Source organism: Amaranthus tricolor, chromosome 8 (genome assembly GCF_026212465.1).
Source record: "Amaranthus tricolor cultivar Red isolate AtriRed21 chromosome 8, ASM2621246v1, whole genome shotgun sequence".
Taxonomy (NCBI): domain Eukaryota; kingdom Viridiplantae; phylum Streptophyta; class Magnoliopsida; order Caryophyllales; family Amaranthaceae; genus Amaranthus; species Amaranthus tricolor.
Genome location: NC_080054.1, coordinates 31,305,822 through 31,333,753, shown reverse-complemented (window position 1 = coordinate 31,333,753; position 27,932 = coordinate 31,305,822). Strand labels below are relative to the sequence as shown.

At 34.5% G+C, this 27,932-nt stretch overlaps 3 protein-coding genes across 7 annotated transcripts; 2 read left to right on the top strand and 1 right to left on the bottom strand.

Annotated features, from left to right (window-relative positions):
• Positions 1-279: 279 nt before the first annotated feature.
• LOC130820943 (uncharacterized) lies at positions 280-5,900 on the top strand. 2 transcript variants are annotated; one of them, XM_057686504.1, is made up of 6 exons: positions 280-880; positions 3,885-4,391; positions 4,478-4,720; positions 4,880-4,972; positions 5,188-5,388; positions 5,561-5,900. In XM_057686504.1, the coding sequence occupies exons 1-6, from the start codon at positions 548-550 to the stop codon at positions 5,771-5,773; spliced, it is 1,590 nt and encodes a 529-aa protein (XP_057542487.1). In that variant the 5' UTR covers positions 280-547; the 3' UTR covers positions 5,774-5,900. The 2 variants fall into 2 exon arrangements, with proteins under 2 accessions (XP_057542487.1, XP_057542488.1); XM_057686505.1 differs by lacking the exon at positions 5,561-5,900 and having other exon boundaries at positions 308-880; positions 4,880-5,022; positions 5,188-5,376.
• A 591-nt stretch (positions 5,901-6,491) lies between these two features.
• LOC130820124 (uncharacterized protein At4g14342-like) lies at positions 6,492-16,131 on the top strand. Of its 2 annotated transcripts, XM_057685377.1 has the most exons (4): positions 6,492-6,659; positions 15,085-15,170; positions 15,265-15,388; positions 15,792-16,131. In XM_057685377.1, exons 1-4 carry the CDS (start codon positions 6,654-6,656, stop codon positions 15,837-15,839), a joined length of 264 nt encoding a protein of 87 aa, XP_057541360.1. In that variant the 5' UTR covers positions 6,492-6,653; the 3' UTR covers positions 15,840-16,131. The 2 variants fall into 2 exon arrangements, with proteins under 2 accessions (XP_057541360.1, XP_057541361.1); XM_057685378.1 differs by lacking the exon at positions 6,492-6,659 and having other exon boundaries at positions 15,079-15,170.
• Positions 16,132-16,769: 638 nt separating this feature from the next.
• Positions 16,770-24,371, bottom strand: LOC130820123 (protein WVD2-like 7). 3 transcript variants are annotated; one of them, XM_057685374.1, is made up of 10 exons: positions 24,171-24,371; positions 23,459-23,529; positions 22,231-23,079; positions 21,428-21,829; positions 21,270-21,334; positions 20,694-20,768; positions 19,527-19,623; positions 19,305-19,370; positions 19,009-19,119; positions 16,770-17,253 (listed from the first exon to the last, which is right to left on the bottom strand). In XM_057685374.1, exons 2-10 carry the CDS (start codon positions 23,498-23,500, stop codon positions 17,236-17,238), a joined length of 1,725 nt encoding a protein of 574 aa, XP_057541357.1. In that variant the 5' UTR covers positions 23,501-23,529; positions 24,171-24,371; the 3' UTR covers positions 16,770-17,235. The 3 variants fall into 3 exon arrangements, with proteins under 3 accessions (XP_057541357.1, XP_057541358.1, XP_057541359.1); XM_057685375.1 differs by lacking the exon at positions 24,171-24,371 and adding an exon at positions 23,998-24,144; XM_057685376.1 differs by lacking the exon at positions 24,171-24,371 and adding an exon at positions 23,780-23,910.
• Positions 24,372-27,932: the final 3,561 nt, after the last annotated feature.

Here is a 27,932-nt window from a genome sequence, read left to right as displayed (position 1 = left end):
AGCTCTTCAACCATGATATTAACTTCTCGTATCACTCGGATAAGATGTCGCAAAGGTTATGAATTCCAATTGACTGATTGAGTCATAGATTACGTAAGATCGAGTTAGGATCCTCTCCGTTACTTAAAAGGTAATGGAGGGTCTATTATTCAAATCTAATGATCAAAATTGCTTGATAGAGAAAAATAAAACAAATTTAAAATTTTATTTTTTATTTTAAAATAGGTGCTAAAATTTTAAAATGTATAATTAAGAAAAGTATGGGAGAGATCCTAATACCAAAAAATTTAAGAGAAAAGTAACATCTAAGTTGCAAACTGCCAACTTAACGACAAAAAAATAATAAAGTTTCTCAATTGAATAAACCCATTCTAATGATCAAGACACGTTTTCTCTCTCCTCCCAATCCAAAATTCCAGATGGATCATCACTAAAATCACCCCAAATTTTCAAGAATCCTTCAGACTCATCCCATCTTTCTCACTTTGTTCAAGCTCGCAATAAATACCCACATCCATTTTCGCATAGCATCGGTCATACTTACAGTATGATTCGAAGTATAAAACCCCAAATTGGGTTTCAATTGATAATATTTTTTTTAGGGGTAGGGTTCTGTTTCGATTCGGGTTTTGCAATTAAAGTACCTTTTAGGGTTAATGACGTTCTCCCTGTTTTACCCCGTCAAATATCATGGCCTGTTCTTAATAATCTTCATAGTGCAGTTGATTTAATGCCTTCTTATGTGGGTTCAGTTACTCCTCAAAATAATGAGTCAATTCAGTGGAAAGGTACTTGCTTTTTTGAGAACTCTGCGCGTCTTGAGTTCACTGAAAATGATGATGATAAGGGTGGTATAGGTGGTGGTCTTCTTCACCTTAAGGTATTATTTTCCAATTCTTTTTGTTTTATTATTCAATTTGGGATGAAAATTGTGCAAGAGCTTTGTGTTTTGACCATATTTTTGTGGGTAAGTTTGATTATTGTATCTTGATTCAACACAAATTTTAGGGTTAATAATTTTGTTGAAATTGGGGGTTGCTATTGTATTTAATTCGGTCTTTACCTATTGTAATGGAACTGATTACTTCTTTTGCTACGTGATCATCTTGTTTGACATTGTTGCTTATTAGGAACGAATGCTATGAAATGTGGTAGCCTTGTAGCAGCGAGATGTGATTAAGTACTCTTTTGGTGAATACTATATCAGGACAAATTTAAATGAACGAAAATGATTTTCATAGCTCTAAGGGCTATGTATAAGAAGCTAAAACTGGAAACACAAAACATCAACTACGCCTATCAACGCGTGTTGAAGCTATGTTGGGTAATATAGTAAATGTTTATATGTAGCCCTTATACTCTAAATTAAATCTCATGTTTACGATATGATGGTATGCCATTACACCTTTGTGCTTGCAATAGGCGAAACTTGAGTGAAAAAATTGAGTAAGGCAAGATTTGGACCTTTAGTTTGGGTTGAAAATGAAGGGGCAAAAGTTTAAACTTTTGATTTCTTAGTTATGAAATAACTCTACTACTAAGACAATCATTATTATATGGTTGTTAAAGGGTCATGATGCGTAAGGTTTAGGGGCTGATGGTGTATGTGTGTTTTGGTTATAAAGATAAACAAAAGATGGTTAAATGGACTGATGCAACAACATTTATCTAGACTCGCTAAAGGTTGCTACACACGATTTGTATTGAAACTAGTATAATTCTCAAAGCGGAACATTTCTCAACAAGTTAAGCTAGTACTTAAACCACCACGATATAAATACTTGCTTTTATATTGATAAAGGTATTGAGATTCTTGAACATGTAAACTAAGTTCACTCGTATTTCACTCTCAAAATTCTGATTTCACAATGAAACATACATGGCTATTTATAGGTAAAATTACTTAACACTAAAGGAAAACTTAAAAGAGGAAGGAAATAATAAGAAAATGCTACGAAGATGTGTTGTAAATCATCCTTTTTGGTTGGCAGCTTCCTTCTTCAATTAGTGTCCTTCAATGTCTTAACTTGTGCCATCTAACCTAAGTTATAAGGTAGTTTTGATGAGTAAAGAAGACAACACATAGAGGTGCTTAGGAGGTTACTTAATCATAGGAGAAGTAAGCTAATAGCTTAAGCAAGTAGGTGAACTTTTTTCATTGGGAATTCTAAGCAACTAGGTGAGCTTTCTTCATGGTTAGGAAACCCCTTTTATTTGCTGTTCATTCTCAACTCATTCGGTGTTTTGTATGAGCAATACTCGTAAGCTATTTGTTGCTAGCAATCCTTTAAATTGGGCTTCATGAAAATTTATTTTAGATGCACCTACATCAGGTCATTATATATTGTACATTATATAAAGAAGAAGTTTAGGGACTTACCCTCCCGCCCCTTAGAAGTTTCACCACTAAGTGCTTGCTAAGCTAATTGACTGTACCTTTGCGAGGTTTCAAGTTCAATTGGGCCCTTCTTATTAGAAAATGTGTGCTATATTTTGTTTTTACTCGAAAATTGGGTCGTGTCTCAGTTAGAGCAAGTAAAAGTGTAAAACCCTTCTCCTTCCCTCAGTCTAGCCTGTAATCAAACATAATATCTTGTTTGTAATCTAGAAATACTAGGCATGTGCTGCAATCTTCTAATATACATGATAAAAAATACATGATCATAAATGAAGTAATACAAGCCATTGTTTATTTGATCTTCATGAAGAATTCCATGTATTAGTAGGGGAGATATGAAGAGAATATGGGTTAAGACAAAGGATATATGTGCAGAAAGAGAAACTTTTTATTTGTATTGAAGCATCTAAAATATATAGTGTTTTATATAATTTGATATGGAAGGAGTATAATAGAGTTGACCGTTACATTGTCCTAAGCAGGATGATAAACATTTCCATGTACGGTTGACATACACTTTAAAATAGCTGGATGATTTACTTGTTAGCATTTCTCAAAGTTTGTGAAGTTATAAACATCTTCGCAAAGCCAAAACAAATCATTGCTACGTTGACAACTTTTCCAATACATTATAAACTAGGGTGATGATATATACAACTTTAGGGCTGTATATAAGAAGTTAAAAGTAGAAATATTTTGTGAAAAATAAGTATTATATCGTTATTTGAGTAATTTGCATTGTAATCATAATATTTGGTGAAAATAAGTTTTTTTATTTTTTTTATTTTTTTTAAATTGATGGAAAATTGAAATTATAGGATAATTCTAATTTAAGAAACGAATCATTTACAGCCCTAGGTTGTATATATCATTTCCCTATAAAATAATCCTTATGTACTCTTTTGATTTAAGACTTAGTAGTTAGAATATTGTGGTGAAAGATTTAGTACTTTGACCATATTTAGAAGGAGAAAGAAGTCATGTGAATGGTGTTTGATGCTTATCAATTCATTTTATCACTATATTAGTTTTTAGATTTTTTTTTTTTACTAATAGATAGCTGTGTCAATAATTCAAAGTGGTGTTTAATAGACTGAAAAATAAGTGTTTTAAGAACAAGGAATTACATAGATAGCATATGTGAATGTGGCTAATAGTTCCAGATATTTGCTGATTAGGGATGAGCTTTTCATAAATTATTGCTTATTTCCAAATAATTTTTGTTCACTTTGAAAGTGAATACATTGGAGAAAGCAACCTGAGAAATACATGATTCTACTTCCAATTTTATCATACTGAAATTCAAATAATAGAAACTGGAAACCATTGGTTTGTTTGTGATTTGAAATTGGTTTAGAATTCATTTTGCTTTGTGCATGACAAATATTGGTGTACTTGTTGAGAGTATTAGTTAAGAAGTCAATTTTTATTGGTTTGATAGCCATAAGCATTCAAAAACTAATGCAGTTATTTGCTTCCTTGACAGACTTCTTCAGCCCACAGTTGGACCTGTATGGATCTTTATGTTTTTGCGACTCCCTACAGAGTTACTTGGGATTATTACTTTTCCTCTAGTGAACATACATTAAAAATTGATTCTTGGGAAGAAGCTGCTGAGTTGGAATATGTAAAGCAACATGGGATATCTGTGTTCCTAATGCCATCTGGAATGCTTGGGACTTTTCTTTCTTTGGTGGATGTTTTGCCTCTATTTTCTAATTCTGGTTGGGGTCAGCGTGCTAACCTAGCGTTTCTTGAGAAGCACATGGGTGCAATATTTGAGAAGCGTCCTCAGCCTTGGCAGACCATTATTAATCCTCAGGACGTCCATTCTGGGGATTTTCTAGCCGTTTCAAAGATCCGTGGTCGTTGGGGTGGATTTGAGACGCTGGAGAAATGGGTCACAGGTGCATTTGCTGGTCATACGGCTGTTTGCTTGAAAGATGAGCATGGTAATCTTTGGGTTGGGGAATCAGGGCATGAGAATGAGAAGGTATACAATTGAACAACTTAACTTAGTTTTGTAGAGCATCTGATTCTTACTTTTGATTTATGAGTCGTACTCCTTTCCAATTGCAGGGTGAAGAAATTATTGCAATCGTTCCTTGGGATGAATGGTGGGAACTTGCACTGAAGGATGATTCCAACCCACAGATAGCGTTGTTACCTTTGCATCCTGATGTGCGTGCAAAGTTCAACTCAACCGCCGCTTGGGAATTTGCTCGAAGAATGTCCGGAAAACCATATGGCTACCACAATATGATATTTAGTTGGATTGATACCATAGGCGACAACTTTCCGCCGCCTCTTGATGCTCACTTGGTAGTTCTTTTGCATGCATTGTGACCTTTCTGAAGTCAATTCTTTTTATCGTCGTTGAAGCGAACAATGTCGTTTTTTAGTTTTATTTTTATTTGATTTTGTTAACTACAGTGGTGGCTTATTTGATTATTTTCGTCTGTCGATACTTAATATCTGCAGGTCATTTCTGTCATGTCTATGTGGACTAGAGTACAGCCAGCATATGCAGCAAATATGTGGAATGAAGCTTTAAATAAGAGACTTGGAACTGAGGTATGCATTGAACTGGCCAGCATGCCCACCCGACCCCTTTGGTTTAAAAAGTACGGTGAATGCCATAAATAGATAATTTATTTGTCTCCTACCCTACTGTAAGGGCAGGGAAATTTTGTTAATTAACCCAATTGGCTATATTTTCTTTTACTGAGCGTCTCATAGCATAATAATCTCTAACTAACCCGTGAAATCATCATGATCACTTCTTTTAGGGCTTGGATTTGCTTGAAATTCTTCAAGAGATTGAGAACCGAGGCATAGCATTTGAGCAGTTGCTAACCGTCCCAGAACAAGATGAATGGATATACAGTGACGGTAAATCCACAACATGCGTAGCCTTTATCCTTGCTATGTATAAAGAAGCAGGAGTTTTTCTTCCCTTGTATGATTCCATCCAAGTAACAGAATTTACGGTAAGTACCAAAATACTTTTTTCTTCCCTCGTTTTCTTCTATTTGTCTTCTCTTCCCCGGCCATTTTTATGCAAGGATATGAGCATTGAATCTCAAGTATCTGAGCATTTTTGTTTTCGTATGCTCGTTGTTTTTGACCCTGGTTGACACTGGTTCTTTGATCAAACTGCAGATCCGTGATGCCTATATGCTGAAAATATACGAGAACAATGTAACACGCTTGCCAAGCTGGTGTAACACTGAGAATAGTCGGGTTCCATTTTGCCAGATTCTAGGGGAGTTCCGCATGGAGCTGCCCGAGTACAACACCATAGAGCCATATGCCAACATGAATGAAAATTGCCCCTCCTTGCCTCCTCATTATCAGAGGCCTCTAAAATGTTGATTGATTTAAGCTATGTATTTTGTTAAATATGTACCACTTATGCAGCATTTTTTAAGTAACAATCAATCGCCTTGTTAGTTTTGTAATTTGTACATATATTTCATATCAGAGCCACTTGACAAAAGTATAATATTGTAGTAATTGCATTTAAATAATTTTTGTAATATATTTTACTGGATCGATCAAAGGAGACATGCCTTGGTATACTCAGACAAAACTTGTAAATCACTTGATAAAAACACTACATGAGACTTGTTTACCTTCGTCTAATTCAATCTAATTTAGCTCATCAGAGTAAAATAACCTTATAATGTGAATGAATCGAGTTGATATATACAAGATCTCCACCCAACTTGACTTGTTTGTAATCCGAGCTAGGCCCACAAAGCCCAAAGAGCAACGACATCGACTTATATAAGCAAACAATCATAAACTAACTTTTTTACCAAAATCAAAAACCTACTATTAATAGCTTTTTTGAATTGATTTTGGCTTTTTAACTCGTTATTCTCTAATCAAAAGTAAATAATTAACAACAAATTTTGACCACATATCTGTGTAGTAATTGGCTTATCGATCAATATGTCCCTTTAATCAAACCAACCATTTTTACAAAAAGGTTTAGGGAAGACTTCACTCTTTTTTAATTAATTTGAAATTTCAACAAAATATATTAATATACAATAAAAGCACCTCTACATGAATCTACTTGGATAAAAAAAAAACCGTTTAAAAATAAAAGTCAAATATAACTTCGGGATGGAGGAATATTAAATAAGGTAAATTATGCTTCTATTAGAAATTTAGAGTAAGTGAACGCATAGAAAAACACATTTTGAAATCATTGTAAAGATCGTCGATTTCCCGGGAAATCGTCAAGATGCAGGTATTCACTGTTTTTACTTTCTTAGATAGATTAGATGTGCGTTTAATCCTAAAATATGAAGTATAAGCAATTATCACACTCTTTTACTTCTTATTGATATCTTTGATTTAAGCTCTCTCAGTCACTCATGGTTATGTATGATTCCCTTGTGTAATCGAGGAACAATTTAAGATGTCAAAACCCTAATTTAATTGCCCCCTATTTATTTGATTTCTTCAGCTTTCTTTATTGTTTTTGCCTTACAATTTGATTTATAAATTCTTCGGAATAGTTCGGTTGCAGCTTTAGGATTGTTTTTTGGTATTCTCTAGCTCTGTTTGAAGTATATTATAGTTTTGGTAGTCTAAATGCTGATAATCTTGTAATTTACTTCTTCCCCATTATTTTCTTCCCTTTGTGTTCATTTTTTATGGTAATTGTGTTCTTTTTTTATTTTATTTTATTTTTCTTTTTAATTTGTAGTGATGTAAGTTAGTCCATTGTAGTTGAGCTTTATCCCTTCCTATTTAAGAAAGAAATTGTTGTTTTTATTCTATAATGTTTTTTAAACTCCATATACAATGGTCTTAAATTTATTGGTGAGTGCAAACACTTTTTATTGGTCCAAAGGAATATTTAGGGTGATGAAACACCTTAGTCAAGCCAATTGCATACAGATCAACAATAAGTTGTGTCTAGTAAAATGTTTGAAAGGGATCTTTGAGCTCACTATGTGGCACTCTTGGTTCAATTTCTAGTTTTCTACAACACTTGATGACCCAAAGAGGCTTAATATATCTATTCTAACATTGTCATAATTTTTTATATCACCCCGAAAGTTTGAATTGTAACATGTGAAATTACTTTTTTTTAAATTCTTCTATAGGTGAAAGGAGAAATATTTGGCAATGTAGAACACTGTTATTTAAAACAAGTTGGCCACCAACTTACAATAAGGTGACAAGCTTCGGTGCCTCCCATAACTTAGGGAAAGCCTTTCTAAAGACCTTGTGCCATAGCAAAGGCCTCTATATCCATCATTTTAGAGTCATTTATGGTTTCGTAGGGTTGGTGGTGACACAAGCATGCTTTCTGTAATGCGTTCTTAGTTCAATAATAAAACTTTCAAAACACCCCAAAAGCGTGATCTGTCTCTTGAATGGAGTTACTTAGGACCTATCTTGAGATTCAACTCTGATTACTCCAAAACTTTTTCCACACTCTTTTTAGGTCTTATAATAAATATTAGGGGTGATAAAAACTTCCTAACTTAAGCATAATTTCTTACACATCGCAATAAGTTGTATCTACCCCGATATACAAATGGGGTATTTAAGCGCTCTATGTAGCCTTCTTGGTTCAAGTTCTCATTGTCTATAACACTTAGTGCTCCATCAGGGTTTCTACATCGCATTTTAACAAAGCCACAAAAGTTTTTTTTGACACGGCAAAAGTATGAATATTCTAAAATGGGGCTTTCGAGACTTATCTTGACATCAATTTAGAATTTTCTAAATTTCGTCTGTTTCTATCTAGAAGGATATCTGTCAAGGTAAAAAATTGTTATTCAATACAAGAAACTTTTTGGTAGTTCTAATTTTGTCATGTACTTCTCCCTTATTATTTTTCTTCCCTTGTGTATTCTGTTCTTTTTTTGTATGGTAATTTGTAGTGATGTAAGTTAGTCCATCATAGTTGAGCTTCTTCCCTTTCTTTTTAAGACAAAATTGTTCGTTATATAATGTTTTTCCACTTGATATACAGTGGTCTTAAATTTATTGGTCGAATAGTCAATCATTAATGGATAGGATTATTGAAAAACCAAATTTAAAATGTTTAAGCTTTTAAGTGATATATGCCAACACTTTTTATTGGTCTTGAGGAATAATTGGCGTGATGAAACATCCTTAGTCAAGCACTTTGTGACCCATGATGGTTTCTATTGTGCATTCTTGCATTATTATAAATTATTTTTGACACCGCGTAAGTATGACTTGTATCTTTTGAAATGAGAATTTCAAGACTTATCATCGCATCTACTTAGAATTTTGTAAAATTCTTCTGATGCTACCAAAAAGGATCTTTGGCAAGTAAAATTTTGTTACTCAAGACAAGTTGGGCATACAAGCCACCATAATATGGTCACAAGCCTTGGTACCTTCCACAACTCATGGAATATCTTTCCAAAGTTTTAGTGTCTTAGAAGAGGCCATTGTATCAATTAGTTTTGAGTCATTTATGCTTCCACGGGGTTGGTGTTGACATAAGGATGTTTTCCTAATTGCTTTCTCAATTTGATCAGAAATTTTCAAAACACTTCAAAAGCGTGATCTATAGCCTTTGGAATGGTTGTTATTTCGGACATATCTTGAGTTCCGACTCAAATTATTCTAAAACTTTTCCCACACTCTTTTTAGGTCCTATGATGAATATTAGGGGTGATAAAACTTTATAACTCACATAAAATTGCTTGCATATCCGAATAAGTGGTGTCCACCACAATGTACAATGGGGTCTTTCAGCTCACAATGTAGCCTTTTGTTTTTCAATTTATCGTTATCTAGAGCACTTGGTGACCCATGGGGGTTTCTATTGCGCATTCTAACATTGTCATATAGTTCTTTTTATACCACGAAAGTATGACTTATAACTTTTGAAATGGGAATTTTAGGACTTTTTCTCCGCATCGACGAATTTTGTAAAATTCTTTTGAAGCTACGAAAAAGTATATTTGGCAAGTTAAGAACTGTTACTCAAGACAAATTGGCCACACAACCCACCGTATAAGGTTACAAGCCTTTGTACCTCCCACAACTTATAAAATACCTTTCTATTGCTTTGGTGTCTTGGAAGAGGCCTTTATATCATTTATTTTTGAGTCATTTGTGGTTCTTTATGGTAGGTAGTTATATAAGGATGGTCCGGTATTCAAAACAAGCTTAGGGGCCTCTAATAACTAATGTAAAGCCTTTCTAAAGACTTTATGTCATAGAAGAGGCATTTATATCTATGATTTTAGATTCATTTATGCTTCCACGGGGTTGGTGGTGACGTAAGGATGCTTTCCATAATGCTTTCCCAATTTGATCAGAAAATTTTAAGAACACTTCAAAAACGTGATCTAAGCCTTTGGAATGGAGTTATTTCGCACCTATCTTGAGATCCGACTCAGATTATTCTAAAACTTCTCCTATACCCTCTTTAGGTCCCATGATGAATATTAGGAGTGATTAAACATCCTAACTCACGCAAAATTGCTTGCTTATCTGCAATAAGTAGTGTCCACCACGATATACAAAAGGGTCTTTTTAGCTCACTACGTAGCCTTTTTTTCAATTTATTGTTATCTAAATCACTTGGTCATAGCGCATTTCAATTTATAGCGCATTCTAACATTGTCATAAAGTTCATTTTACCTGTGAAAGTATGACTTATAACTTTTGAAATGGGAACTTCAAGACTTTTTTCTCCGCAACGACTTAGAACTTTGTAAAATTCTTTCAAAGCTACCAAAAAGGATATTTGAAAGTAAAAAACTGTTACTCAAGACAAATTGGCCACACAACCCACCATCATAAGGTTATAAGCCTTGGTACCTCCCACAACTTATGGAATACATTTCTATTGCTTTGGTGTCTTCGAAGAGGCCTTTATATCAATTATTTTTGAGTCATTTGTGGTAGTTAGTTACATAAGGATGGTCCGGTATTCAAGACAAGCTTAGGTGCCTCTGCCAATTGATGTAAAGCCTTTGTAAAGACTTTTTGTCATACGAGAGGCATTTGTCTTTGATTTTAGAGTCATTTATGCTGCCACGGGGTTGGTGGTGACATAAGGATGCTTTCATATTGCTTTCTCAATTTGATCAGAGAATTTTTAGAACACTCCAAATGTGTGATCTAAGCCTTTGGAATGGAGTTATTTGGGACCTATCTTGAGATCCGACTCAGATTATTCTAAAACTTTTCCCACACTGTCTTTAGGTCCTATGATGAATATTAGGGGTGATAAAACTTCCTAACACACGCAAAATTGCTTGCTTATCTGCAATAAGTTGTGTCCATAACGATATACAAAGGGGTCCTTTAGCTCACTATTTAGCCCATTTTTTCAATGTATCATTATCTAAAGCACTTGGTGACCCATGAGGGTTTTTTATAGCGCATTCTAACATTGTCATAAAATTCTTTTCTCACCGCGAAAGTATGACTTATAACTTTTGAAATGAGAATTTCAAGACTTTTCTCCGCATCGACTTAGAATTTTGTAAAATTCTTTCGTAGCTACCAAAAATGATATTTTTCAAGTTAAAATACTATTACTCAAGACAAGTTGGTCATAAAACCTACCATAATAAGGTCACAAGCCTTGGTACCTCCTACAACTTCTGGAATATCTTTCTATTGCTTAGGTGTCTTGGAAGAGGCCATTATATCAAATATTTTTGTGTCATTTGTTGTTCATTATGGTAGGTAGTTATATAAGGATGGTCCGGTATTCAAGACAAGCTTAGGTGCCCTGACAACTGATGTAATGCCTTTTTAAAGACTTTTTGTCATAGAATAAGCACTATATCTATCATTTTAGAGTCATTTATGCTTCCCAGGTTGGTGGTGACATAAGCATGCTTTTCATATTGCTTTCTCAATTTGATCAGAAAATTTTCAAAACACCCCAAAAGTGTGATCTATAGCCTTTGGAATTGAGTTACTTCGGACCTATATTGTGATCCGACTTAGATTACTCTAAATCTTTTCTCACACTCTTTTTAGGTTCTATGATGAATATTAGGGGCGATAGAATTCCCAAACTCACGCAAAATTGCCTTCTGATCTGCAATAAGTTGTGTCCACCACGATTTACAAAGGGGTCTTTTAGCTCACTATGTAGCCTTTTTTGGTTCAATTTATTGGTATCTAAAGCACTTCGTGACCCATGAGAGTTTTTATAGCGCATCCTAACATTGTCATAAAGTTTTTTTACGTCGCGAAAATATGACTTATAACTTTTGAAATGGGAATTTCAAGACTTTCTCTTCACATCGACTTAGAATTCTGTAAAATTCTTTCGAAGCTACCACAAAAGATATTTGGCAAGTTAAAAACTTTTACTCAAAACAAATTGGCCCCACAACCAACCGTAATAAGGTTACAAGCCTTGGTACCTCCTACAACTTATGGAATGCCTTTCTATTGCTTTTGTGTCTTGGAAGAGGCCTTTATCTCAATTATTTTTGAGTTATCTGTGATTTTTTATGGTAGATAGTTTTATAAGGATGGTCCGGTATTCAAGACAAGCTTAGGTGCCTCTAACAAGTGATGTAAAGCCTTTCTAAAGACTTTTTGTCATGGAAGAGGCATTTATATCTATGATTTTAGAGTCATTTATGCTTCCACGGGGTTGGTGGTGACATAATGATGCTTTGGTATTGCTTTCTCAATTTGATTAGAATTTTTCAGAACACTTCTAAAGTGTGATTTATAGCCTTTGGAATGGAGTTATTTTGGACCTATCTTGAGATCCAACTCCGATTATTCTAAAACTTTTCCCACACTCTCTTTAGGGCCTATGATGAATATTAGGGGTGATAAACTTCCTAACTCACTTAAAGTTGCTTGCTTATCCGCAAAAAGTTGTGTCCACCACGATATACAAAGGGGTCTTTTAGCTCACTATTTAGCCTTTTTTTTTCAATTTCTCATCATCTAAAGCACTTGGTGACCCATGAGGGGTTTTATAGCGTATTCTAACATTGTCATCAAGTTTATTTTACGCCGCGAAAGTATGACTTATAACTTTTGAAATGGGAATTTCAAGACTTTTCTTCGCATCGACTTAGAATTTTGTAATCTTCTTTCGCAGCTACCAAAAAGGATATTTGGCAAGTTAAAAAACTGTTACTCAAGGCAAGTTGGCCACTAAACCCACCGTAATAAGTCTACAAGCCTTGTTACCTCGCACAACTTATGGAATACCTTTCTATTGCTTGGGTGTCTTGGAAAAGGCCTTTATATCAATTAGTTTTTTGTCATTTGTGGTTCTTTATGTAGGTAGTTATATAAGTATGGTCTGGTATTCAAGACAAACTTAGGTGCCCTGACAACTGATGTAAAGCCTTTCTAAAGACTTTTTGTCATAGAAGAGGCATTTATATCTATGATTTTAGAGTTATTTATGCTTCCACGGGGTTGGTGGTGACATAAGGATCCTTTCTATATTGATTTCTCAATTTGATCAGAAACTTTGGAATAGGAGTTATTTTGGAAATATCTTGAGATCCGACTCAGATTATTCTTAAACTTTTCCAACACTCTCTTTAGGTCCTATGATGAATATTAGGGGGTGATAAAACTTCCTAATTCACGCAAAATTGCTTGTTGATATGCAATAAGTTGTGTCCACTACGATATACAAAAGGGTCTTTTAGTTCACTATGTAGCCTTTTTCAGTTCAATTTATTGTCATCTAAAGAAGTTGGTGACCCATAAGGGTTTTTATTGCGCATTCTAACATTATCATAAAGTTCTTTTTCACTGCGAAACTATGACTTATAACTTTTGAAATGGGAATTTCAAGACTTATCTTCGCATCGACTAAGAATTTGAAAAATTCTTTCGAAGCTTCCAAAAAGGATATTTGACAAGTTAAATAACTGTTATAAAGACAAGTTTGCCACACAACCCCTCATAATTAGGTCACAAGCCTTTATACCTCCCACAACTTAAGGAAAACCTTTTTAAAGCTCTGGTGTCTTAGAAGAGGCCATTGTATGACTTATATTTGAGTCATTTGTGGTTCTTTATGGTAGGTAGTGATATAAGAATGATTCGGTATTCAAGACAAGCTTAGGTGCCTGCCTTTCTAAAGACTTTTTTTCCTAGAAGAGTTGTTTAAATCTATTATTTTAGAGTCATTTATGCTTCAACGAGGTTGGTGGTGACATAATGATGCTTTCCATATTACTTTTGCAGTTTGTTCAGAAATTTTTTATAACACCCCAAAAGCGTGATCTATAGCCTTTAGAATGGAGTTACTTTGGACCTATTTTGAGATTCAACTCAAATTACTCTAAAACTTTTCCCACTCTTTTTAGGTCGTATGATGAATATTAGGGGTGATCAACTTCCTAACTCACGCAAAATTGCTTACACATCTGTAATAAGTTGTGTCTACGACAATATACAATGGGTTCTTTTAGCTCACCATGTAGCCTTTTTTATCCACTTTTTCGTTATCTAAAGCACTTGCTGACCCATGAGAGTTTCTATAGTGCATCCTAACATTGTCATGAAGTTTTTTTGACACATCGAAAGTATGACTTATCACAAGCCATGGTACCTCCACATCTTATGGAATACCTTTCTAATGCTTTGGTGTCTTAGAGGAGGCCATTTTATCATTTATTTTTGAGTCATTTGTGGTTCTTTATGGTAGGTAGCGATATAAGGATGGTCGGATTTTTTAGAAAAGCTTAGGTGTCTCTGACAACTGATGTAAAGCCTTTATAAAGACTTTTTGTTATAGAAGAGGCATTTGTATCCATCATTTTAGGGTGATTTATGCTTCTGTGGGGATTGTGGTGACATAAAGATGCTTTCCGTGTTACTTTCTTCGTTTGATCAGAAAATTTTTAGAACACCCCAAAAGCGTGATCTATATACAGCTTTTGGAATCGACTTAGTTCGGACCTATCTTTAGATCCGACTTGGATTACTCTAAAACTTTTCCCACACTCATTTTAGGTCCTATGATGTATAATAGGGGCGATAAAACTGCCAAACTCATGCAAAATTGCTTACACATCCGCTATAATTTTTGTGTACTATGATATACAATGGGGTCTTTTAGCTCACTATGTAGCCTTTTTGATTCAGTTTATCGTTATCTAAAGCACTTGGTGACCCATGAGGTTTTCTATGGCACATTCTAACAATGTCATAAAGTTTTTTAAAATGGGTTTTCCAAGACTTATCTCCTCATCGAGCTATAATTTTGTAAAATTCTTCTGGTGTTACCAAAAAGGATATTCGACAAGATAAAAAACTGTTACTCAAGACAAGGTTGCCACACAACCCACCTTAATAAGGTCACAAACCTTGGTACCTCTCACAACTTATGGAAAACCTTTCTAAAGCTTTAGTGTTTTAGAAGAGGCCATTGTATCAATTATTTTTGAGTCCTTTATGGTTGCTGATTTTTCTTAAGATTTGAGCAAAAATTGAACATAAAATGCATTTGGGTATGCAAGTTGCTAATCCCTCTGTCCATAGAGATTGTCATGGATGACCCAAAAAGCTCACTTAAAAAAGACGTGTGCAGTCTCCATGGGATAGAGGACTACATATATTAATTTCTATGACTCGAGTTTTAGAAAGTCTTAAAAGTTGGATGCCCCCTCTGCTTGCTTTAGAACAAATTGCTGAATATCTTGCTTTCGTGTATGAAGGCCAGTGATAGATTTAACATCAATTCCCAACTCGAGCATCTTCAAGCAAAATATGTTGGTACTGGACATGCAGATTTGAACAGATTGTGAGCTTTAGTTTTGTTGGATCTCTTGTGACTTTTTTGGCCTATATTGTCTATTGATCATTTGGTTTTAACACGTTCCTATTAAATTGAACAGTGAATGGGCTGTTAACATTCAACGTGATAGTTATGCTTCCTACATTGGGCATTACCCTATGCTTGCTTTTTTTGCTGTTGCAGAAAATGAATCCATTGGAAGAGAATGCTACAACTTCATGCAGGTTTGTGCTTACATTCTTGAATTTGATCGTTTATTTGAGCTTTGTTTTCATCAACATTTCAATGGAAACTTCAGTTGAAGATAAACTTGCTATGCCGCTAATGCCCAAAGGATTTATCTAAGGTGATTTGCATCATGTGAAGTGATTTAAAATTTAGACCTAATAGTGTGGCAGTTGTGTGTTGCCACGCTTATAAGCGTGACCCAATCTAGAATTAACCGTGCTTATTAAGCATGTGCAATATCTCCCTGCAGTTAGCTATCCCACGCTTAGTTAAGCACGGGGAATGCTTTAGCCTCACATGTAAACGTGGCCATGAGCAATTTTAAGCATAGGAGCATGCACTTCTCACTTAATCCTCAGTTGTGAACATTTATGAATTTGTCATATGATCTCTGTGCAGAAAATGTTGTTACCTTGTGGCCTTCCTCCTGAAAGAGAAGATGATTAGAATCTAATCAGATAGACTAGCTAAAGTGCACTTGGCATCGTCTTTTTCATGTTTACCGAAAAGCATTATGGTTGCACCATAGCGACAATTGTTGTACGAGTTTGAGACAGAAGATGTTTTGTTTGTTAGAGTAGAAAGAGGGGTTTTATGCTTGAACTGCTTGAGATGAATGGAACAAGTTTAGACATGGAAGTAAGGTGTTTACGAACTGATGTATCCTTGGATTATGGTTATGTAAACAGTATTTCATTCCATTTCAAAACATTGATTTGCTTATTTTCGTTTATTATTACATATTGGCTCTACTTGTAAGCTGAAAAATGTTTTAAAATAATTTTTCTTATTCAGGGAAATTTCATTTGACTAAAATATAATTAATAATCAAATAACACCTTGTATCATTCTAAGTTTTTCAGATGTCTTTCAAAATACAACAATCGAAAATCATTTTGCACTTTATGCAACTTTTAAAGGATTTTTTCAAATTTCTCGAACCGTTGTTTATTTATTTTCGAAATTGATGATTTCTACTTATTCAAAGTAGTACTCATCTGTCTATTTGAATTTATTAACTTTTGTGAATTTTTAGTTTGGATTAGTAGTTAAGGGAGAAAAGTGTCGTTGAAATAAAGATAGAGATTGAGTTTGTGAATGAAACTAAAGAAGAAAATTTGATTTTATGTTCATGAACAAAAATGTACAAAGTCGATGGAAACATAAATAAACCACAGTAATTCAAGAAGAATCGAGTAGATATTTTGAAACTAAATAGTTAGACGCGTATACTTACATGATCTACATCCTATTTAGAAGTGTGCAAATAAAGAGAGAATGAGTTTGTAGCTAAACCAAAACTAAGATCATTACTAAAAAGGAAAATGATGAAAAATAAATACAACCTTAAGCGGAACTTCAAAGAGACAAAAAGAGTACATGTTTCCAGAAACATTCTTGTTAGACTATAACTGGCCAAGAAACTTTATTAGCAAGTGTAAAACTACACGGGCTAACAACGGGCCGGTGGTAAATAAACATTAATGTAAAACCACTAAATTATTCTTCCCAGCCAAGATATCCCAAACATGATGTTTTTAGAAAAAGGACAGTCAACAGTAATACAGTAATCTATATGTATACCTTGAAACTAAAATTAAGATGTACAACTTTTGCCCTTCAGTTTTCCAGGCCACATTATTTTTGAAGAGTTCAGGCCACATATTACTAAACCTTTGCAAACTGCTCATTTTTACATCTAACTTTCTCAATGACAAACCTATTTACTTCTTCCGTACATGATTCCATCTGTGTAATACACCAACTGACTGTAAGTTTGAGACTTTTCCCAAGCCACGATCACAACAATCTGATTACGAAATCACTCAAATCACCCGGAATCTTAAATCTTGGCATCTTCCTGCTTGAACAATGATTAAAAAGGAAAAAACACAACCAACATTACAATCGACTTCAGGAGATAATATGAAAGCAAAGAATCACAATTTAAAGATATTTTTAAAAAATTTAAAAGACAGCCTGATGTTGCTTTCTACAGTCCTAGTGTATGAAATAACTGCTAGGCACTCCGACATTAATACACTTTGTTGGGAGCAATCAGAAGAACACTAGAATGTTCCGCAAATAAGCTAAGTCCGACACTTGAACACATACAGTCGTATGGTACCCATCTCAAACTTATATGCTTGAGCTTGGGTGTCACAGGCTCACAGCATACTATTCTCTCTCGGCATGGATATTTTCTTTATTGGTCTTTCACCATAATTTTTGAAATGTTCTGTTCTTAAACAGTTTTGCTTCCATAATCTAGAGCTTAATATATACTTACATCTATATATAAAAGAAAACCAATAAGAAACAAACAGCAAAATGTTCTCCTGATTTTCACTTCTGCTGCTGATCAACTGTAGATTTTCCTATCTCCATCCCAAGGGTTCTAAGTAATTTAAGTGACCAAATTACTTGAAATCATTCCTAACGTACTAAAGTTGCAAACTTCTAGCCTTAAGAAGGAAAAGTCAGGTCTAATCTAATTGAAGTCATTGCAGTAGTCTTCAAATGCTGTAGTTGATGGTTTTCTTTTTAATTTTTCTAATGAATATTTTTAAATATTTCTCAGGCTACGTTCTTAATTTCTTTTTCATGTAAGCCAATGATTTTATGTCAAACAAATTGCAACTAGTTCGTTCTAGCCATATATCCCTAAGAATATGCCTTGATTGCATTGATTGCACATGTGAAATCAGCAGCCTTTTCTCTATAATTCTTGATGGACTTGAGTTGCACTTTTCTGGATTTTTCTGTTTGTGTGGGGTGGGAAACTGGGAATTGGCAACTGTTCAATCTTTCTCATACTAACTTTGCTTCCCTTATTATTTGGGCAAGGAAGAGGTTGGGGTCACGGCCAAATGTACCTAGCTACATGGGGTTGCATATTCAACCCCGTCATCAAAAACATTCAGGCAAATTGTACCAGTGTAAGATCGAACCCCTGACACTGGAGAGCCATAATGCACACATAGCCACTAAGCTCATATAATTTCTTTCATACTTGTTACCTCATTTGATACTTAGCTGAAGCCAATTATCATAATTTAATATAATTAATAATGGGTGAGGATTTAAAGAGATTCTTTATCCAAATAAAAACTTATAATAATATTTAATAAGTTGCAGAAACCCCATCCTTCAAATCCAGGATCTGCCCTTGGTTGGGTTGGTGGGTGGGAGAGGGATATGCTAATGAACAGTTCAAAAAATTGGTAAAATCATGTTCATAATATCTCTAAGAGGCCTTTTTGATCACTCGTCCTGTTAAAGAAGTACCATACAACTCATTTGCAAGAATAGGAACTACGAGAGGTGACATGTTGTAGCCCAATAGCCCATGAGCATCACTACATATAAGTTAAATAGACAGTTCTGCAATTTAAAAAATACCAACAGCCCGTCCCTCTTGCAACATCTAGCACACAAGAGAGGTCATTTATATACATAATGAATAATCGTCTCAAAGAAACTAGAAAGCTTAGGCTGATTTTATGTTTCGCATGAGATACGAGAGAATAGGATTATAGCCAAGAAAGATGCATTTCTAGTTGTATGCAAAATTGGAGAAGTATCCAGTATCATCTTAAAGGCGTGAAAGGCATACCTTACGTACAACACCTCTCAAGAATCCACGTCCTTGGTTATAGCTGGAAGATAGATTGGGCTTAGAATTGATTTTCTGACTCGGTTTTCCTATTTCTGCTGCTTTCTCAGTCTGTATCACATGGTTTTCAACTCATTAATCTATAGTGCATCATAGAGAATATATAGCAGAGGTCAGCCGTTGAAAAATTAAACATGATTTTATCAACAGTTCAAGACAAATTCACATTACAATGGTTAACATAATGAATAGTTGCCGTGATGAAATATATATAAACTAACACAAAGGGTGCACACCTTCAATTTGGACAGGGGCTTCCCAGTATCTTTCATGTTGGCCTTTTGCCCTATCTTCTTCGGAATCTTGATAGAAGAATGCATTAGAGCATGTCAAATATCAAGGAATAAAGCAATACTAAATTAAAGCATCCAATGTACGTGTATGCGTGTGTCTGCGCATATATACATATATATATGTATATATATATATATATAGACTGGCGTACAGACATATTTTACCTCTTTCTGTGGCCTTCCATGATCAAGACTTCTTGAGCCAAAAGTTGGAGGTACAACATTACCATATTTTTGATCCACACCAATGCTTTTCTTTAATCTATTTTTCCCAGCATACAAAAAAAAATTTAGATTTTTTGGCATTCCAACTTCGAAGGCTAAATAAGAGAAAATGAGAAATGTAGTACTCGTCAAAGGAAAGAAGAAATAGTACAGTAGCCAATTCTTGCATTTAGACTCATGTCATATGAGAAGAATATCTCATAAGAGCAAAGGCCCCTCACTTCCATATGGGTGTAAAAAGGCGTAACAAATATACAGAAAAGAGAAAAAGAAAGAGTTACAAAGGAATATATATGCGACCAGAGGTGACAATTTGGCTACAAAAAAGCAGGCGGAAGACCCAGAAACCATATTAACATATGAACAGGCAAAAACACAGTGCAACAACATGTGGCCCATTTCCCAGTACTATCTTCTGATAAAGATAAAAGGTGCATTCATGATCTAGCCTTTCTGCCCATCAGCACCCACCCTCTCTTTTGAAAACTCCAGGGGCCAAACAAGTTAAGGAAGATGAATAATGGTTGAAAAGAAGTATCTTGGATGATAAGTAAAACAATGCTAACGCCTTGATCCCATGATATGGGGCCGGCTACATGAACTTGAATGACAACTTTTGGCAGAAAAAGGCAATCAAGGAATTAAGTTTGATTGGCATTACATGACATGCCCCTCCTATATAGTCTTGTAGTCATACTTCAACTAAGTCTAACTAATCCCAGAACTTGATCTTTTTTCCCTCAAAAGCAAGCATTTGTGACACATCATCACTCATTAATTACCTTTCTTCCTATTTATTCCTGCCCCATCATCTATTAACGTCAATCTTTTCATGCCCATTGCATTGGGGAATCTAGGCCCGGCCTGCCCAGGCCATGGCCAGTTCATTTAACCAAAATCCTATTAATGTTGAATTGTGTACATACGATATAGAAGAATGGTAGTTGAGGAGAGTGCTCGGGCCACCATATACCAGTATCTTGATTCGTCTCAGGCTATTGCCTAGGTATTTTACAGTTCTTGATCACTTAATATAAGCAGTATCTTTATTCAAATCCAAAACAAAATAAACAGAAAGAGCAATAACAGAAACTTTACACATCATACCCAAGTGATTGTGACGTCTTTTTCACTCCTTTTTGACCAGTAATTGGGCTTGCTGCCTTCGTTGCCTTGATAATCCTGCAATTCAAGAAACATTCTAGATTAAAGATTCAATCTGCACAACTCACAAATTTGGTAACCATCAGAGGCGGAGCAAAGATTTTGGAGGCCCTATTTATTTCTGCAATGTCCTTTAAAATGTGGCATTTTATTATATTAAAAGATAAAAAAATTTCCACTTCAAGAAAAATAATTCAAGACAAAATGTATCGTAACATTATATTATATTACTTCAAATATAAAAATGTTTACAAACAAAACACTTAAAAGTGTAGCTCAGATCCGGGTCAGAATAGCACCATTTTATATTTGAGGTCTCTTATTTTGGGGGGCTATAGGCGGTCAGCTATCCCAAATACCCTAAGAACCTGCCCCGGTAACCATGCTACAGCCCATATATTGGAGAAAACATGTTTTGATCATATTCAACAGCAATGACTTGGTAACTAAAGCCTCACAAGTTATTAAACATCAATTCAATTAAGTCATTTTCAAAGGCAAGAAACTTTAAGACATTACCCTTCCTTTTTCTTCTGATCGGTGTCTGGAGTAGAAACCTTTGGTTCAACCCTTTTAGTGGCAGACTGCAACAGATAAAGCTCCACAAAATAAGCTCACTGATGAAGGTAGATTATCAACATTACTTTCTAAATTAAGAATTCAAAAGAAAGCATCACCTGATTTGTTGTTAAACTAGATGGTGGAACACGAACATTTTGAAATGCCTTAAATGCTCGTTTTACAATATCTTTATCTCCCATGCTCTCCATGATCAATGACTTTCTAGTCGTAGGATCAGAATTAGTTGGTCCATAGCTGAGAGACATATGTAAGGATGTAGGAAATACTCTCTTGCTTTCAGGTGTAGCTGCTTTCTTGCTTATTAACGGTGTGTAACCACTATCCTTAACTGCAGAGCGTGTGGTAGACTTCGCCAATTTTGTCATATCAGGCTTTGACGGCTTAGGAGTTGATATCATCGGGGATTTTGGCATTGGTACAGCCAGTGTTTTGGTGATTGGTGATGCTGGTTTTTTCTTAGCGTGTGTTGTATAGGTTGGCTTCTTAACCAATGGTTTCTATTAAGAAACATTTCCATGAACACGAAAAAATAATTAGTTTGAATATCTAAAAATAGACTATATTCTATGTTACCCGGACTCTTCGTTTTGCTTCACGTACCCGTGTTTGATACTTGATGCTCGGACATTGGCATGACACTTAGACACTTCATTTTAGGCGTAAAATTGAATATTTAGGCGTATCCGACACTTAGACACGTAAAGGTATCCGACATCAATACCCGAGTCCAAGTAACATAGACTATATTAAATGACCCATTAAATCATGTGCAAATCATGTAGGTCAATCGGAAACAACCTCTTGGCTATCACTTATCAAATGACATTGGGGTATTGAAATGTTGTGTTGTTAGAATATCTTTAAAAAAACACAAAATAGTCTTGAATAAGAACACTACCTTCTGTTTCATAGCATCAATCGACTCCGTTCGTGTTTTCGGTTTTCTATCAGCAAGCATCTTTTCTTCAGCTTTTTCTTCAGGCAATACCTCCTTATCTTGCCATACTCGCGCAGATGCAGTATCTTCTTTCACCAAAACAGGTTCATCGGGTACTTCAGGAACTCCTATATTTAAACACGAATCTTCGATATGATCCTCCGATTTGCACTGTATATTCCCGTTTTCTTTGATCTTCTCAACATCACTAATCATTTCATCAATATCCTTTTTCACAGCCTCATCGTCCATTAGATCAACATGCTTACTTACTTCACATGTGAAATCTTCCCCTTCCTTTACTTCACCAACGACATCACACTGAGCATCAATGTGCTCAATCACCTCTATATCGAGATTTTCGACTTCGTTTTCTTCAATAACAATCTCAGCATTATTGCTCAAAACGTCGACATGCTTATCAGTCACTTCACTAGAGTAAGTGCTAACTTCATTCACCAACTCATCAGCAGAGTTTTGAGTGCTCGTTTTCTCAACATCCAAATCTTCCTCTGTTGCTTCATAAACTGAATCCATAAGAGTCCGATCTTCGAAATTCATTGATTCAGCTTCCCTCTTCTTTTCCTCTTCCATCATCTCGATTTTCCGAGCAGCAATCTTTTTGTAATGAGCTTCAAAATAGGCCTTCTTTTGAGCTACTGATCCGGGTGTAGAACACTTCTCAACTTCTTCCAAGTACTTATTTGTTGGGAAAGTCGACCATCTCTCCCAACAAAGAGAATCATGTTCAAATCTACCAAATGACACTGATTCTTGAAGACAGGGAACATGTGTTACAGAGTCACCCATCTGTTGGCACACAAACAACAAAATTTCTCCAACTAAAATCCCATTTACAAACAATTATTAAGAGAAAAAACGACACTAACTCACAAATTTTTCTATTCATCTTCCACCATCTTATAATCAATCAACACAAATGCCAAAACCAAATTATTGAAACAAATATTCATCTAAAAACTAACAGAAAAAACAAGGCAAACTCACAAAATTTTCGATTCATTATTCAACACAAATGCCAAAACCAAATTACTTAAAAAAAGAAAAAAAAACCATAAATCTAGTACTATATAAACAGAATCCAAAACAAGAAAGCATAATTAGTAAGATTAAAATGCAAACAAAAAAATGGGTTATCATAATAAGAGGCAAGAATAAATGGGTATACCTTGTTTTCAAGTTTTGGAGTCTCCACCAATGATTCACCCATAGATTATGTCAAGATCTTATCTCATAACCCTAAAAAAACAGGAAGCCAAAACAAATAAGTCAATAACCCAGTAGCTGGAAGTAGGACTAACACTCCATTATTGAAGATTTGGATCACAAAATTGAAAAAATAAGATAAAAAATTACTTAACAAAATCACACAAGAAGACAAAAAGAAATGCAAAGAAATAAATAGTAAACTATATTAAATCAAAATGATGATCAAATATAAGACCAAAACCCATGTGATAATATTTCTTTCTTGTTTAATAATTTCAACCTTTCCATGATTTATCCCCCAAGAATTTCTCAAAATTCTTATTTTCAATAAAATGTACTGGTAGGAGTAACTTATTATAGATGTCTACTCTTTTTGTCAGTTCACTATTTCCAGAAGTTATCAAGCTGTAAGCCAAACCCCACATGTAATCATGACATGAGAAGGAAACCCAGATCAAAATCAACAAAATCACATCAAAAAAATAGTGAATTTGATACCTTAAGCAAAAACCCAAATGACCAAATTTGACATTTATCAAATATATTTATATTATGAAAAAAAAAGGGTATCATTTACTACATTTACATAAACCAAATAGTAAGCAAGGAAGCAGACATTTTTTTAAGAAACAAACAAGAAAAAAGGGTAAATCTTAAATCTTGGAACCCACCAAAAAAAGATGAAGATAATTGGAAAAGAGAAAAAAAAAAGATATTATTGAAGATAACGGAGTAATAGTAGATGTAGAAGATGGGAGAAAGTGGGGACTGAAAGAGTGAAGACGGTGGTAGGAAAGGAGGAAGGAACGGAATGCACGTGAACGGTTTCCTTTTACTGTTATGCATTGGATTTAGTATGGAAAGCAATAATTGACTTGAGTTGAGGCTAATTATTACCATCTTTTTGCAACATTTTGCTTTAGATGTGGGTTAGGTTTTGATACCATATAATTGAGTGTGGCACTTTTACAAATTTTACTTTTCACCTTGGCTTTCCTTGGACTTAAACTTGAATAGATGTAATTCATGTATTATTAATTAAAAGTTTAAGTTAATGCCTAGAGTTAAAAATATGTTATATATTTTAATGCGTTTCTGACTTCCCTCTCACAAAAAGATGCAACACATGATTTAGTGATACAAAAGGCTAATTATTGTAAATGCAACATATAATCTCTTCATACGTGATGTAAAATATTTTACTTAGAGGGTGTTTGGCATGTAGGAATGGGGTTGAGACTTGAATTAAACAAAATACCATGTTTGTTTATGGGGAAGGACATGAGACTTTCAAGTCCCACCTTTAATATACTAGGGTTTGGGAGAACATTTGTGGTGAAACTTGAATTTGTTAGAAAATGACACTTTTGTCATTAATGAAATAAAATGGAGTCTATTCCCATTATATTGCTCAAAAAAAAATAATTCCCACTTTGCATTATGTGGGAAACTATTTCCCACATTACCGTCCACGTCAGATATTTTTTTTTTTTTTTTTTTAATAAAACCGCTACCTGAAATGGCGGTTTTGTTAAGAGATCTGAACTAAACCGCTACTTGAAATGGCGTTTTGTGGATTTTAATTTTTTTAAATAAAAAAAAATAGTAAACCGCCACTTGAAGTGGCGGTTTTGTAGTAGTACAAAACAATATTTTTTTTTTTAAATAAAAAGTAAGATAACCGCCACTTCAAGTGGCGGTTTTGTAGTAGTACAAAACATTATTAAATTTTTTTTTTTAAAAAAAAAAAAAGTAAGCAAACCGCCACTTCAAGTGGCGGTTTTATAGCAGTACAAAACAGCATGTCATTTTATTTTTTTAAAAAAAAAAAATTAATAAGCAAACCGCTACTTCATGTGGCGGTTTAGTGCTTAAGGCAAACCGCCATCTCAAGTGGCGGTTTTGTCTGAAAAAAAAAAAAAAAAAATTCTGATGTGGACGGTAATGTGGGAAATAGTTTCCCACATAATGCAAAGTGGGAATTATTTTTTTTTGAGCAATATAATGGGAATAGACTCAATAAAATGGGCAAAGAGATAATAAGGGTGAATTGGTAAATTTGTAACTATTTTTTATTATTTCCCTTCTCAATCTACAATTTTACCAAATAAAGACATAAAACATTTATTTTACCAAATAAAGACATAAAACATTTTTTTCTTAAAGTCATCTCTTAGTCTCATCTCAAGTCTCACATATAAATCTCACCCTTCCCATTACCATTTACCAATTACACCCCCTAATTGAAATAATAAGGGGTGGATGAGTTTCATAACTTTTATTTACATTGACTCTAATATCATGTTAAGGAATCAATCCCACGAAAAGTTTACGCTAATATAGTTAAAGTGGGGCCGGAACAAGATTTTGGAAGCCCTATTTATTTTTGCTCAGTTTTTTAAAATGGGCCTTCATTATTTAAAAGATAAAATATTTTCCACCTCAAGAAAAAAAATTTAAGACGGTGGATGTGTGGGCATACATTGATGGATCGAATTAGAAACCAAGAGTTAGGGACAAACTAGGGGCAGCCTCTATTTCTGGAAAAATGCGCGAAAATAGATTGAGGTGGTTTGAACATGTGCAGAGAAAGACTTTTGACGCCCCTGTGAGTAGGGTAAAAAGCATTATAGTAGAGGGTAAGAAGAGTCGAGGAAGACCCAGGAGAACTTAGGATGTGCAAATAAAAATTGATTTGCATGAGTTAAACCTCTCTGAGGACCTGACTAGCAATAGGGATAGTTGAAGGCGCCATATCCATGTTTTAGAATACTGATGTCCTCTTAGATTACCTTTTGGTGTTCTTGCCCTCTTGCTTCTCTTGTTTTTTTATTATTAATTTTTTTGTTTTCTTTTATTTTGTAGTTGGTTTTAGTTATTTATTTTATTTATAGGCATTTAATTTATTTTTCCCGTGTAGTTACGTCTCCTTATCTTTCTCGAGCGGGGGACTCCTTTGGCCGCGCTCTCTCCTTTATGGGGTATGAGTTGCCGCCGTCCTTCCCTCCCCAGACCCTGTCTATAGTTATCCTATGAGCGGGGGACACCGGGTAGGATGATGATGAAAATGTACTGTAACATTATATTCTAAAATTACTTTAAGTATAAAAAAAATTTACAAATGAATCAATTAAAAAATCTTACTCAGAACCGGACCTAAATAACACCAATTAATATTTGAGACCCTTTATTTTTGGGAGCCTTCAACCACTGACTACCCGATTTTTACTTAGAACTGATAGTGAGTTAAAGCCCAAAATATCTGATATATAATAACATACTTTAGTGACAAAGTTTGGATTGATATAGTTGTTCATATATAAGTGAGTGTGACTTATTTGATATTGGATTCAAGTATTGGGATTCTTTCTTGGACTCACGACATTGTGACAAGGATGTAATACTTCTGTGTTGTCGACTTGTTGTGACTTGTGAGGTAGTGGAGTGTTGGTAGCTTGATTCATAGAGGTGATTGAACTACTCCATTCCATAGTTTACACTTACTAAATGCACGTTATAACGTTAATTAGCTCGGTAGTTTTTTTGGAGTATTATAAATTAATAATGCAAAATACAAATTATAATTAAGAATTTGTATTTTTCCTTTATTGATGGCTAATTAAAAAACACTAAGACTTAACTTGAAGATTATCTTTGTAACGACAACCGTTACCTGGAAACTTATACTTGTTGTATGCATGCAATCACTTTCTTTTTATGATATTTCCCCCACAAAGGTACTTGGATTTTAAATTGAAAATTCACAACGAGATACAAACAACACAACACACCTTTAGTACTTAGGGTTATGTCACTTAACAACAAGTGTTTGATGAATAAGCTTTGGAAGTTCTAACAAAAGTTAATTACTCTTTTGAAAGAATACAAGTGAAAGAGAAAGAGCAAGAATGAGAATTCAAAATTAGGTGTAGTCAACATCCTTCCCCAAGCCCCTATTTATACTATTCCAGGTATAGCTAAGAATCATGGCATAGTCAATCACCCATTGATGACCAATATTTATGGCCTCTAATCAATACCGTTAACAAGGTATTCATGAGTATTATTCCTCCCAATTACTCCTTTGTAACTCCAGAAATAATATGGAATAATTAAGGCAATTCAAAGGAAACGTAAAGACTCAACGATCATATCAGAACAAAAAGCCGAGTCGGCTTTTCATGCTGACAAAATCAATTTTCCAGAACCTAATGTTGAGTCGACTTTAGTCCCAAATCCAAGAAAGCCGAGTCGGCTTTTCTTTCTGACTCGGTTTTTCAATTTTTCTTTTGTCCTATCATTTGAACCCCTTTTGGACTTTGTATTTAATACATATTGTCCCACTACTAATTTTAGTACTTGATGATTATATACTTAGGATTATTATACACTAAATGTTCAACAAGGAAAACCCCTCTCTGAATTTTGATACC

What these genes read in the sequence shown, in the direction of transcription:
- LOC130820123 (XM_057685374.1), bottom strand. Translation starts at nt 23,500, where the DNA reads ATGGGTGAATCATTGGTGGAGACTCCAAAACTTGAAAACAAG. An exon ending in TTGATGCTATGAAACAGAAG is followed by an intron (nt 21,830 to 22,230) that starts GTAGTGTTCTTA and finishes GTTTCTTAATAG; the next exon opens with AAACCATTGGTTAAGAAGCC. An exon ending in AGCCCCTGTCCAAATTGAAG is followed by an intron (nt 19,120 to 19,304) that starts GTGTGCACCCTT and finishes CATGTGATACAG; the next exon opens with ACTGAGAAAGCAGCAGAAAT.
- LOC130820124 (XM_057685377.1), top strand. An exon ending in CATGCAGATTTGAACAGATT is followed by an intron (nt 15,171 to 15,264) that starts GTGAGCTTTAGT and finishes TAAATTGAACAG; the next exon opens with TGAATGGGCTGTTAACATTC. An exon ending in AATGCTACAACTTCATGCAG is followed by an intron (nt 15,389 to 15,791) that starts GTTTGTGCTTAC and finishes ATCTCTGTGCAG; the next exon opens with AAAATGTTGTTACCTTGTGG.
- LOC130820943 (XM_057686504.1), top strand. Translation starts at nt 548, where the DNA reads ATGATTCGAAGTATAAAACCCCAAATTGGGTTTCAATTGATAATATTT. An exon ending in CGCCTCTTGATGCTCACTTG is followed by an intron (nt 4,721 to 4,879) that starts GTAGTTCTTTTG and finishes TAATATCTGCAG; the next exon opens with GTCATTTCTGTCATGTCTAT. An exon ending in ATAAGAGACTTGGAACTGAG is followed by an intron (nt 4,973 to 5,187) that starts GTATGCATTGAA and finishes CACTTCTTTTAG; the next exon opens with GGCTTGGATTTGCTTGAAAT.